Source organism: Drosophila serrata, unplaced genomic scaffold, assembly GCF_035046125.1.
Source record: "Drosophila serrata isolate PLE 108 unplaced genomic scaffold, ASM3504612v1 contig_23, whole genome shotgun sequence".
In the NCBI taxonomy this organism is placed as follows: Eukaryota; Metazoa; Arthropoda; class Insecta; order Diptera; family Drosophilidae; genus Drosophila; species Drosophila serrata.
Window position 1 is genome coordinate 554614 of NW_028256921.1, and position 14369 is coordinate 568982.

At 37.8% G+C, this 14369-nt stretch overlaps 1 protein-coding gene across 1 annotated transcript; it reads left to right on the top strand.

Moving 5' to 3' along the window:
- The first annotated feature begins 1626 nt into the window (after positions 1-1626).
- LOC110184148 (uncharacterized) lies at positions 1627-12862 on the top strand. Its single transcript, XM_086829170.1, has 5 exons — positions 1627-1707; positions 7732-7912; positions 9952-10109; positions 10304-11108; positions 11287-12862. Exons 1-5 carry the CDS (start codon positions 1627-1629, stop codon positions 12159-12161), a joined length of 2100 nt encoding a protein of 699 aa, XP_086685296.1. The 3' UTR covers positions 12162-12862.
- Positions 12863-14369: the final 1507 nt, after the last annotated feature.

A 14369-nucleotide genomic window follows, 5' to 3' on the forward strand; every position in this document is an offset into this window, starting at 1 on the left:
AATCACTTTCCAATTTAATGAGAATCTATTGTGAAATAAAAAGTGTGCAGTTATCTAATTTTAATATAATGTACATCTATTTGTAACTAATTTTGAATTTTACAAAATATATAAATATATTTTAAATACTTTTATTTTTTCAAAATAAATCCTAATTACCCCACTGTGCAACATGGGGTAAATTGGCATCGTTTCAATGCAGCACAAAACTTATTCAAAGTCAATTGCTGGCGCGGCGCGTTTAAAACAGCGCCGAAATCGCGCGAACCGCAAAGCAAAATTACTTGCCAGATTCAAATGAGCATTTGAAGCATTTTGAGCATTTCCACGGAAAACTTTTCCCCTCTCCGTATGTGTGTAAGTGTGTGCGTTTTTCTCGCCAGCGCGGAAATTGTAATGAATAATTTCGCTTTTAACTGCTCGGGGAGCAGGCCAAGTTGGAATGAGGAATGAGGCAAAAGGGGGCCGGCGGCTACGACGGCACGCAATCTGGTTTGGATGGCCAATGTGTTTGGGCCTTAGTTTTTCTTCTTTTTCTTTTTTGTTTTTTGTGCTCCAACTTGGTTGCGTTGACAACCACTTTGGATCTCTCTCTCTCTGGCCAGAGGCATCCTCTAACCCGGAGCGATGTTTGGGGTCTCCACTTAAAGGCGAATAAGTAACGATACCATTTCAGGCGGCTTCAATCTATTGTGCTTCATTAGTTTGTGTGTCCAAAGAGTGGAAACAGTGGAGGATGGTAAAAAGGTGTTGCAGATTTAACCAATATACTATTATTATTATTATTATTAATTATTATTAATTGCAAAATATATAAGCGAGGTCTGGTAAACGTGATATTCGTAAGTCGAGTGTCGATTATTTCAGAACACATGAAATTTCAGCATTAAATTATAGGGAATTTAGACTTAAAATAATAGAAAAATTAATAGGAAAATGTAAGGTTACGTTTTTGGAAATATTCATAAGTAAATTCATAAGTAATTCGTACCTGAATCTATATAAAAATTCAAAGGTTATTCAAGGCAGATTGTTTTCCACATTAGTTTAGCAAAAAACTTGGTTACCACCAAATAGTAAACTGCATTTTACATTGCTTAAAACTATATACAAATTTCTATATAACTATATATCCACATATTAGCTTTTCAATTGAACTCCATTGGTGTATTAGGATATTAAATCGCAACATCTACTAACCAGACGATCCATGGAAGATTCAAGAGAAGGCTAGTAGTGCACTTGTCCCGCCGAGGTGTATCTAAACCAGTTCAAATGGATGTGGAGATTGAAGACCCCACCTGGTTGCGGATACCGATGGCTAGCTAGGCTGGATTTCACCCAAAAAAAAAAAAGAAAAAAGCGACAGCTCGAGGTGCATTTCCGTGACAATAATTGGCGCTGGCCGAAAGAGATTTCCACACGCTTCCTTCTGCTGTCCCAAAAACCAGTTTTCCTGCACTGATTTAGTTTCGACCACGATTGCATAAGAGACCATACCATTTCGGCTGACAAAACGCATCGTATTGCGTATTTCCTGGCCGGGATTGTGCCCGGGAGGCGGCAGGTGCTCCGCCCTAATTAGTTTCTGGACCAAAACTCTGCGCATAAATTATGCGGTTCGCAATGACAGACTGTCGGATGACACAATCCTCTGGCATTCGATATGCCCATGGATTATCGGGTCCAATTGTGGATCGGCACCTGGTTCACAGAACTGCAGAACTGGCCTATAATTTTGGCCCAAAATGCAGGCAGCAAACATTCGATATTCCGATATTATTCAACGCGAAATGCGGAACTAAGAGGCGAGAGCAAGAGGCAAGCGATGGAGCGGGTGGCAAATTAAAATATTTCATTATAAAGCTGATGCAATTATTCGTGGCGGCAAATTGGTTTTGTTTGCCAACTCAATTCGATTAGGTTTGGTTTCAGTGCAATTGGATTGGATTACCCTAGATTTTCATGAGTATTTTAAGGGTTTAATTTTTCTAATTTATGGTAATTTTAGTGTAAGCGTGCAGGGGGAATATATTTAGCATTTGCACTAGGAACACTTCCACAAAACTGGGAAACTTATTAAACAAGAAAGGGAACTTACTTGGGAAAGTCCAAGTGTATATATCTTTGCAATTTGTATTTAAATTATAGGATCAAATTGGAAATTGATTATAACTAAGCTCATAATAAACGCATTTTTTGAAGTGATATTTATTGATATTTTTATATGAGAATTCTTTTGGCAAATCCAAGTTTAAAAAAGTCATAGCTAAGCCAACAAATAATTAATTTCAATTCGGAATCCTGTTCTGACTTAGTTTTTTAAAGGTTAATAAATCTGCATACTCAATTTAATATTTTAAAAACATTAAAATTTTAATAAATTTTTGATAAATTTTAACCCCTTGTAAAATTTTGAAAAAATTGGTAAAAATTGTTTTTCAGTCTAAGATGGCTAGATCGATTCTGCTGTTTGTTCTGATCAAGAATATATATAATTTATAGGGTCGGAATGACTCCTTCATAGGGTTACAAGCCTCTGACTAAAATTAGAATACCATTGAAAGGTTATCATAAAGTAGCTTCTTCTCTGGTTCATATAGTTTGTCTATCTAGTTTGTACACCTTTGCATATAGAAATCCGATCACTAAAAATTAATACAATTTAAACTATATATATTTAAACAAAATAATAAAGTAATGCCTGCTTTCATTTCATTCACCTATTCATTTTTATTTTTACATTTTTACATTCAACGTTTTGCATTTTCCTCTATTTTTAATAATCGTTTGATATAGTAGATATTTACTGGTCAAAGATTCTTACTGCTTATAGTTAATTACTGATTATAGTTATTTACTGGTCATAGTTATCTACTGGTCATAGTTATCTACTGGTCATAGTTACTTAATGTTCATGGATACTTACTGGTCAAAGTTATCTACTGATCATAGTTAATTATTAATCATAGTTACTTAATGTTCTTTGATACTTATGGATCCTCTACATTTAACAACTGTTTCTCTGGCAGTTATATTATATAGTATTCCAATTTTCATAAAAATTAAAAAAACTAAAAACTGTAAAAGTTATAATTTTTTTTTTTTTTTTAGATTTCCGATTTCCTATGGCAACTATATGGTTTAGTCGTCTGATATGTCCCTTTCCGACTTATATAAGAGTGAGAGTGTATAGAAGACTAACTGCAACGTTTCATTGAGATACTTTTAAAACTGAGGAACTAGACAGACGGACGGACAGACGGACGAACAGACGGACGAACATACGGACAGACGTGTTGGGTAGCTCAAATAACTTTTATAAAGTCCCATTCAAAAAGACAGGAAACACAAGGTTTTTGCAACATTTTCATATTAATTTCTATTATGGTAACGGCAATTTGTGGTAAATACTTTGCAACATACATGAATGTAATGAAAAGTGCAGAGAATTTGAACACTAGTAAAGTTTGCTTCGTTCAATTTAAGCATCAGCAAACCTTCTGGACCAAACAACAACTAACCATGCATGAGCTACCATCAACATCTCCACCTCCTCCCATCCAGGACACGAGCCACAGCTGCCCATCATCATCATCGTTGCCACTACTAATTATAACACTTTCCCGTTTTTCCCAAACAAGACCAGCAACAGCAGTGAAAGAACAATTAAATGGATGTTACCGGGGCTTCGGGGAAGATTTCAGGGATTCAGGGGAATCCCAGCACTTTTAACTACTGCCACGGTACAGTAGCTGCATTCCCATCCCGTTCCTTCCCTTCCTAAAAATTCCAAAGCCTGGAGAACTTTTAACTTTGCCGCACACATTTTATGTCCGGACTGCAAATTGGGGACTTTTATTTGACACAACAAGGGCAAGGAAGGTATGTACATGGTACCGATGCTAGTCCTGGATGTTACTCCAGCTCCTCCTGCTCCTGTTGTTGTGTGTTATTGCTAAAGTAACAGTTAAGTTTTACGGAAAGCCACTTGATTTTATTAGGAGCGCTCGTAAAATCATCGTCCGTTGTAAACGCTTCGTTCAACAACGGAAATGGCCAAGTCACATTGCCAGGGGATGCCAGGGCATCCTTTCTAGGACAAGGATACAGGTGCGGGTGCCGGGGTGAGTGCGGCAAAACCTGTAATGCGAATACAAAACTCCTAATGAGTGCAAGTTAATCCCACGCGAGGGAAACCAGGATCAGCAGGGTTATTGTAATGTCCGGAATTAGTGGAAATTTAATTGAGCAAAAAGTTTACTAAGCGTTATCGATTGTCGATGTGGAAAGCAAATCGAAAGAGTGTGGCAACTTTAACAATCACAAAAGGCACACATTACATCTTTAATTTACACATTATATTGTTTTTTTATATCGAAGAAGAAGGAATGAGATGAGATATCATTATACAAGTTGTCCCATGATGCAAGCAGGATCTACAAGAAATCTATGAAACTGGAGATACCAAAGCACTTTCTATAGCTAGAATCCTTAGAATAAGTTAAAAGTTGCAGCTATTCTTGGTTTTTTCCAAAGATATAAAATTATATTGAAGATGGAAAAGATAACAAAAATATCTGAGGGTGTGAATATAATCTGAATCCTGCTCTAATTAAAGGCTCTTGCAAGAGTCTCTCCCCTTATACCTATATACAATATTAAAAAAAATCTAGCAATTAAAATATTTACAGTTTAATAAACATTACACAACAGTTTGTTTGCTGTTTGTTTTTTGCTCTTTAAATTTTAAAAGGAATTGCAAATATGCAAGTCTAATTAAAAACAGGTAAGATAATTAAGATAAGCAAACCTAAGTTTATATGCCCTGGTATTTTGTACCTCAAATAATATATAATTTAAGAAAAATATTTAATGTTTTTTGTAAAAACATAGCTTTACACTTCAACGTGCTGCAGTTAGCTCCTTTTTTGTATGTTTTTATTTAACACAAAGTTGCTAGGCAAGTTTCTAAACAAAATGATAACACCCTGGATAACAATGTTTTATTAGACATACTCTCTTTTTTATGGTATCTCCTGAATTAGGTATTTAGCAATTACTTAAGAAATACCTCAACATATCTTAACAAGTCAGTTTAAACAAGGTACATATAATTGTATAAAAGACATTTTTATTTTTCTTTAACAAATTTAAAGCCATCTTTAATACAATTTTTAAATCATGTAAAATACATTTCTATACGAAACTTTAGGCCCTTTATGAACCCTTTGTTGGTAATTACCATAACATTTAAATATAAATATATATTTAAATTGTATTATGTAAACTAAAAAATACATACTAGGCCTTTATTTTTAAAGTTTAAGTGAAGGACAGATGTTTTTCTAACACCAGAAATGTTTCCGTACAATTTCCAAGTCATTGAGTTTGAGAAAACAATCATTTTGGACATCCCTGTAACGCATGAATTCCAGTTGTTAAATCTAGACATTCCTAACTTACATATTATTTTTTGACAGAATACAAATATGTATATATAAAAATACAAAATACAAACTAAACTATTCAGCTGAAGACAGGTTCACATTATGTAAACCTTTTTATAAAGTTATTAAACCAAAGAGAAATAATATGCGCTTGGAAAATACATCGCAAGACCGATGTAACTTTAATTTAAAACCAACAAAGACAGAAAAATTCAATTAAATTGTTGTCTGAAACTAATATTTAATATTTAATGGTATTTTAATAAATGAAACAAACACAATACTCTAAATTAAAGGTGGCTTTCCGCCTGCCATTGATATACTATGCATGTGTTTTGTGCAATTTTTGCTTTTGTGCAATGGATGTTTAAATCGTTTCCTCCTGTTTTGGGGCACATAAAAACATCTATAGAAAATGTATCTGCACACAGACACAACTCTATCTTCCGCAGACGCAATGTGGCATGTGGTTGGTTGTAGGTGGGTGGGGCGGTATTGGGGGCCGAAGAAGAAGAAGTCGATGACGCAAGCCAAATTGGAGCGGCGATCAAGGCCCGCGGCTGGCAATGGCCATCGAAATTTTGGATTCCGATTTGGAGGCGCAATATAGCAAATAGATATATAGCAACAAGCAGTCCCAAATGGTGATTGTCACTGCCACCAGGTGCTTGCCCCCAACGGTGGCAAGTTTGCTAGTTTGCTGCTAGTTTGCAGGTTGCTGCAGCAGTTTGGCTGCGTGCTGCAAGCTACAGGCAGCAAGCGGCATGTTGCAAGCAGACTATAAAACGGCTCAAAGTTGCCGCACCAATTTCACTCTCACTTTGTTGGCCAACACGCGAACGTTGTTAAAGCCAAAGCGATCCTCAGTGGTCAGCGATTTTAGCCGCTAGCAAAAGAAAAGCGAACGCGAACGCGAACGCGCGACTCCGACGCGGTTGTTTGTTTGTTTAAAAACGCAGGAAAACGATGTCCCGTTGTTTTCATTAAATAAATAAGCGTGAAAAGTGTTTATAAATTTGTTTGTTTTAGTTCATTTTTCTTTTTTTTTTGTTGCTGTTCTTGTTGTTGGTTTTCTGCTTTTGTTATTCCCGCCACACGAAACGAATTTTAATTGAGTGACAGAAGGAAACCAAATTAAAACCGGAAAAAGTGAACACACAAAACAAATTTTATATATATTCACATACATATATTTGCATTTGCCCGCATTTGGTATACATATATATATATATATATATACATATATATTTATTGGTTTAAATAAATAAAGCATCAGCAGCAGCAGCAGAAGCAGCAACAGCAACTGGGAATAATGCCGCTCATACGGGTGAATAATGAAAAATAGGATTAAAAACCATTATAATTGAAATCGAACTCACTGAAAGTTGGCAATCAAATATTGATAATGATATAAATCAGCGTCTATTTTGATTATTTCCACTTGATTGCAATACGCAGAGCAGAGATGGCCAAAGGGCTGCATATAAAATAATGGCCTTTGTTATTTTATTATTTATTTATTTCATTAAACAGCGGGGGCATGCCTTGATGCATTTATCTTTTCCAAGTGCCTTTAATGGCATCTTTTTTTTTTTTTTTTTTGAAAAGCAACGTAAAATATTACATTTTTTTCCAATTTAAATTGCAAATGTATTGAAATCTCATTTGATTATGTATACTTTTTAAATTTTATGCAAGTCACATTAAGTAAAGAAAGAAAGCTTGATTTGCAGATTATAACATCATATATATATCTTGGTAAGACATTTCCGTATATTACAAGACAGGGGATAAAACCAGACTCATCTCCAAGGATTAGATCAGAGATTCCCCACATAAATAACAACCGGTGGGAGGAATGTATTGGATTGGCAGTTAACTGGCTGGCGGCTTATTAATAATTACCTGTGTTTGCCAGGTTCATTGTACAGCCCGGACCGGCTTAATTACATGTATTAGTTATTAATCGTTGTGTGCAATGGAATAATAATGCAAAATAAATGCGAGACTAGAGCGGAAAACAATTGCACTTCATCGAATGAGATGCTCAATGGCACAATGCATTTTCTATAATTGCATTTATAAATCAATTTAATTAAATTATTATTACGAATTACAGTGCAGATATTTTGTTTAATCAATCGCATTTCCCGCGCAGTTAATGCACACTAAATTGCCTATAACGATGGCCGATAAAGACCGATTGATAAATGCGATTTGTATTTAATATTCGCATTTATTTTTGTTTAATAATTAATCCTTTTTGTTTCACGGATCTCAGGTCCTGGCTGCCATCACCTGCTGCCTCTTGGTTGCTGGCAGCGGGGAGGAGATCGAGGTCGTTGTGGCCGCCAATAAGGCTGCGGACAAGGCCGAGGACGTGGCCACCACCAAATTGACCGCCAGCATTGTCGAGGACTCCAAGAGCAAGACGGAGAAGCGCGACTCCTCGGATCAGACAGGTGAGACAAGAACAATTATGTGGGAATATTAAGAGTTTCCATCTATATTAAAAGCCTTTGCTTTTTATACCCTTACTAGGGTATTTAAAATTAAGTCAGAAGCTTGAAACTATGTGAAGGAGTCATTTCAGACCCTATAAATTATACATATTCGTGATCAGCGTCAACAGCCGAGTAGACCTAGCTATCTCTCTTTTTTTTCAAAATTTTATAATATAATACATATACATATACATGTATGCATATTTATTAACCTACTAAACTAAACTAACAAGGAAACGCTTTTCGAATTGAAATTAGTAGATATTTGGCTGAGCTATGAGTTTTTTAAACTTTGATTTGTCGTAAAAATTTTCATATAAAAATATAGATAATATAGGTAAAAAATGGTAATATAACTTTATGCAGAAGCCTCAATCCCTATGAAAGAGTAATTTCCGGCCCCATAAATTATATATATGTATTCTTGATCAGTATCAACAGGCGAATCTTTCTAGCTATCTTCGGTAGAAACACTTATTTCTCCCTTTTTTCCCAAATTTTGTAAGGGGTTACATCGTTAAAATTGTCAAAAAAAAATTGACAAAAAGTTGAGTTTTCCAAAATTTTAAATGGTGTATGTAGATTGATTAGCCTACTAAAAACTAACAAGGAAAAGCTTTCCGAATTGAAATTAATAGGTTTTTGGCTGAGTTATGAATTTTTTAAGGTTTGATTTGTTGTAAAAATTGTCATATAAAAATATCAATATTTATCGATTCTGTTTTCCGAAGCTCGTTTTTTATACCCTTGCAGGGTATTATAATTTCAGTCAGAAGTTTGCAACGCAGTGAAGGAGGCACCTCCGACTATATAAAGTATATATATTCTTGATCAGGATCAACAGCCGAGTCGATCTAGCCATGTCCGTCTGTCCCTCTGTCCGTCTGTCCGTCTGTCCGTCTGTCCGTTTCTACGCAAACTAGTCTCTCAGTTTTGAAGCTATCTGAATGAAACTTTGTAGTTAGCCTTCTATATACTCTCACTCGTATATATGTCAGAACGGGCCGGATCGGACGACTATATCATATAGCTGCCATAGGAATGATCGGAAAATTTTTACAAAAAAATTTTTAACTTTTTCAGTTTTCAATAGAATTGGATCAAATTTAAGATATAGCCATTCTACAATACTCTACGATTTTGCATAAAATTTTATGAAAATCGGACTACTATATCATATAGCTCCCATAGGAACGATCGAGAATTTAATACAATTAAATTTATAACTTTCTCAGTTTTCAGCTGATTTTCATCAAATTTGAGGTATAGCCATTTTGTATTAGTCTTAAATTTTGTGTCAAATTTCATGAAAATCGGACGACATTGTTATATAGGTGCCATACAAACGATTGTTTGATGTAGAGGAAAAATGCAAATCTGCGAATGTAAAACTGCAAATATAATATGTATAGGTGAATGAAATGAAAGCAGGTATTACTTCATTTTTTTTTAACACAAATAAATATAATTTATATTGTTGAGATTCCAAGTCATAGAAGTTCTATCTGCAAGGGTATATAAACTTCGACGTGCCGAAGTTAGCTTCCTTTCTTGTTTTAATTCAATTTCTTTTAAATCAAATAAAAATATTAGTTTTTTATTTAATTTGAGATCTAAGAACATATACAGATTAAATTGATAATTTTACAAGTCAAGCTTTGAAACAATAAATTTACTTAACATTTCCACATGTTAAACTTTAAAACTTAAAGAAATATCAATCAACTCCATATTCAACTCCTCCTCAAAATTGTACTCCGATTTCTCCTGCAAATCCTCAACCAACATCTCCTCCAACTCCTTCTCCAATTCCTCGTCCAACCTCATCCTCCAACTCCTCCTCAAATTTATACTCCGGATCCTCATCCAACTCTTCAACCAACTCCTCTTGCAACTCCACCTCCAACTCCAACTCCAAATCGAACTCCTCCTTCAACTCCTCCCCTAATTTCTCCTCCAACTCGAACCCTAACTCGAACTCCACTTGTTGACCGCAGGCGCCTTGTTCGCGGGACCATCATCCTCCAAAGAGCCACCGTTCCGACCAATTTATCCCTCCGCCGGCAGCTACTTTGAGGCAGCAACAGCGGAGACGCAGACGCCCATCTTTGGACCGACCACAGTGCGGTACACAGCGGCAGAAGCAGCGCCCCAGGTATGTTGATGTTGTGCACAACTGACCGCAGCAAATGCGTTTAATTAAGGCCACATTTCGCTTTCTCAACTACACTCTGAGCAAATTTGAATGCAAATTATGCAACCTACCATTTTCAACATGATTTTGATTCGAACACACATTTTATATAATAGATTATTCCATTATTTGAAATTCCCTTTCTCTCTGTGCAGGCCTTCTATGAACGTAAACCGCCAACGTTGCAGTACTCCCACCCTGGGACGGCACCGCATCACCGCTTTAGCTTCGCAGTGCCGCCTCAAGTGGCACTTTATCAGCGGCCAACGGGCATAAAGCCACCAATTTTCAATTACGGCGACCTCGAGCAGGAGCCACCACAGCCGCAGATGCAACAGCAACAGCAACAGCATCATCCACACCAACAGCTGCCGGCACAACAGCAACAGCAAAAGCTGCAGCAACGCATTCAGTACATTATTGCCATCCCACTCTCTTATATGCGGCAGCTGCAGCAACAGCAACAGCTTCAGCAACAGCAGCAGCAGTTCATCAGCGGTAGCAGCAGCACCACTAGTAGTACCACCAGCACGGCTGCACCACTGCCCACGAGCCGGCATCCGTTGGTGCAACTGCTTGGACCGCTGGCCCGTGATCACCAGGGTCTATATCGACCCTACTATCAGTCGGATGCAGCCAGTGCCCCAACAGCGGGTCCATCTGCAGCTCCTTCTCCGCTGCAACCGCAACACCAGCAGCAGCAATACCTGCAGATCCCCACCAGCATTCTGTTGGCTGCCGCCCAGCAACTGCAGCAGCATCATCATCAACAGCATCAGCAGCAGGTGGCAGCCTATGCCAAGGCTTCAGCCCAACCGTCAATCTCTCCTCCCGCCCAGTTTATCTATCAGCAAGCTCCAGCTCCGCAGGCACAGCTCCAGTTGCAGCGGATTTTCCTGCAGCCACCGCAGCCACAGACACCCACCATTTACGCCGAGCAGCAGCCGGGTCCACTCTATGGTGAGCACTAGACACTCACTCGCTTAATTAATATCAACTACTCCATTTTCGGCCATGTCAAGCAGATTGCTAGGGCCAGCAGGCTTGATTAGCAACTGATTGCAATGGCATGGCCAATTAGCATGGCTTAAGGGGAACTCGTCATGTCCTGTAATCCCTTTTCCATTGCGTATTTCAGCATATCCGCTCCAGCATCAGCATCAGCAACACCACTTGAAACAGTCGCAACAGCACCAACACAAGTACACGCCAGCAGCACAGCAGACGTTGCCAACAGCGGCGACAACATCAACAACGAGCTCAACAGCAGTAGCAGCAGCAGCAGCAGCAGCAGCAGCAACAGCAAAAGCGACATCAACGACAGCAACATCAGCAACATCCGAGGCAGCAGCAGCAGCAACTGCCACACGGCAGCAACACTTGCCCGTGGTGCATTACAATCCCCTTTATGTGCAGTCACCCGCCGAGCATCAGCATCAGCATCAGCAGCAACATCAATTTTCCATATTGCCACGTTTCAGCAACAATAACCCAAAGGGCTATGAATCAGCGGGTCCGGCTTCGATCCCAATACATATTGTCAGATTGTCGCCAGGCAATGGGCCACCGATCCACCATTACCATCACTACCAGCCAGCAACCCTGCTGCACCCGTTTCAGTACCATCATACTGCCCCGCAGCAACAACAGCATCAGCAACAGCAGCAGCAACAACAGCAATACCTATCGCCGTACACTGGAGATGGTACAAAGCCAGGTTCACCTTCAGGTTCAGCCACCATCTTGGCTGGACCCACTCCTGCAACCGGTATGACCGCTGCCTCACCGGCCATTATACCATATTTCAGTCATCCGGGTGCCGTGCATTATGGCACGCATTTGTATCACCCGGGAGCAGCCACAGCGGTGGGTGCATCCTCGGCGGGAGTGGGAGCGGGTGGACCCGGTGTGGGTGTGGGTGTGGGCGGACCATCAAGCCCGAAGCAACAGACGACCGCAACAAGTGGGGGACAGCTGCCAGGTGGCAGCAACAATATTGTGAAATATCCCTAAAGCGCTCAGAGCAACAATGGCAAAAGTAGAAGGATGAGAAGCAGGATGAACGAGGAGCAGCAAGAGGAGCAACAGTGAAGGCCTCGCTTTAAGCTCTATGTTCTGTGAAACAAAGGGTATATTGTGTTTATAGAATTGTATGTTTTATACATACATAAAATAATCCATAAATCAAATTCAAATCGAACAAAAAGTAAAGAAACAAATCCCTGCCTATTTAGAGAAAGATTATATTATTCCCCTAAAGTGTGTGTGCCGGGTATTTCTATGGTCCTATATAGAGTCCTTCCTTGACCGACCTTTGTTTGGATATCCTATTTGTCATCCGCTGTTGCTACTGCCTGCTGCTGCTCCTGTTTTCTAGAACGCTAATTACGTAATTCACTCGATTCCTAACCCCTTCTTGAGCCCTGTTCTTTGTTGTTATGCAAATCTGGTGCCTTGGAGTTTGCTTTAACAACTTTTAATGAGTTTGCCTTTACTCGACGGCATTGGTTCGGTTTTTTGTGTAAATATTTGAGAAATTTTCGAATAGACTCGCCAAAAAAACACTTGCCTAAGCATACGTGCATACATATAATTATATATATATATATATATGCCTTGTTATTTGTATTTAAATGTTATGTTTACATTTATGAATATTATTTTTTTTGTTGGTATATTTAATAAAAATTACTCTCATTTTTGAATATTTAAAAGGAGAAAGTCATTTAATTATGAGGGTTTTAAGTGTGTGAATACTCGTTTAACCTTATACTCCACTAACGAATCACAATAGGCGACAGCGACTCTACGCTGTAACATGCTACAACTCTAGGTGCCAATTTCTAGAATGACATTGCAAATTTCATGGGAGTCCACTCCGAAAGCTACAACTCTACGTGCAAATTTCTAGAATGACTTTGCAAATTTCATCGGAGTCCACTCCGAATGCTATAGCCTATTACAACACTGTAATAAGCTACAACTCTACGTTCAAATTTATAGAATAGCTTAGCAAATTTATACTCCAAATGTACTAACCTACTATGAAAAGTACATACACACTCATAGGTATGCAATAATATGATACAAATTATATTTATATTTAAAAATATATACACTTGTAGACGAGCATACATAGCATCATATAGCTGCCATAGGAACGATCGTTATATATATATAGGAATATGCAAAAAAAGTGGTTTCGTGCCTATAATAATAAAATATTGTAATGGAAGTGAATAGTTCATCCTCTCTTTCTCTGTCGCAGTCTATTTCTCCAGCTCTACATCTCTCTGTTTCTATATATTTCGCTCTCCCTGTCTTTCATATACTCTATCTCTCTCTGTGTAGCTCTAGAGATATAACTTTCTTTGTCGATCTATAGAGGTAGCTCTTTCTCTTTCTCTCTCACTCTCTCTGTTCTTCTCTTTACTCGGAGCATATAAATAGAGGCACTGAGCCGCGCTGGCCACAGTCTGTCCGTGGCCTCCTAGGTGTTTACTTGGACAGTGATAGTTATTACCCTTCGACCCCAAAAATTATGATTATGATGATGATTATAATTATTATGATTAACCAGGATGATATCATGAGATGTATGTAGATGCTAGGCCAGATATGCTAGCTTTACATTTATTTCCCAATTGTTTCCTTATTGCCATTAATCCCACTCCCTAATTTTAATTTAACATGATACAGCAATTTGTAATCAGCATATATACAAATGTATAGCCAAAGTTAAGAGCCTAACTTAATCATAAATTATTCACAAATATTGATATCTCGGCCATACGATAATTTCAAAACTGACCCTGACCTTGGCGCCAACTTTTATTAATTAATTAATAAAAAGTCAACACATAAAATCAATCCAAATTGAGATTAATGCATCTCTGGTTTACTTATGTTTGATTTCATATTCGAAACCATTGGATCTATAGATAACTTGAAGTTAGCAAAGTAAGCTTCATTTATTTTTTAGCAAACTTAAGTACAAATATACCAAAATATAATATAAATACTAAGAAAAAATGCATTTTCAGGGTTGCGAACCCGGAAACAAGAAGTCAAGTACAATCAGTGTTAGAAAACCCAGCGAACGATTAACATAAATCACAACTTTCTGAACGCAAAAGGCATTTGACTTTAACGTCAAACTATTTCTGGGTGTGTCGGCCACAATTTGAATAATTTTGTGAAAAATCATTTCGAAGGCGAGGA

Bases quoted from the DNA above. Each gene is read 5' to 3' on its own strand.
- LOC110184148 (XM_086829170.1), top strand. From the start codon at position 1,627: ATGACAGACTGTCGGATGACACAATCCTCTGGCATTCGATATGCCCAT. The intron at 1,708-7,731 runs GTTCACAGAACT...CACGGATCTCAG, and splicing joins CAATTGTGGATCGGCACCTG to GTCCTGGCTGCCATCACCTG. The intron at 10,110-10,303 runs GTATGTTGATGT...CTCTCTGTGCAG, and splicing joins CGGCAGAAGCAGCGCCCCAG to GCCTTCTATGAACGTAAACC.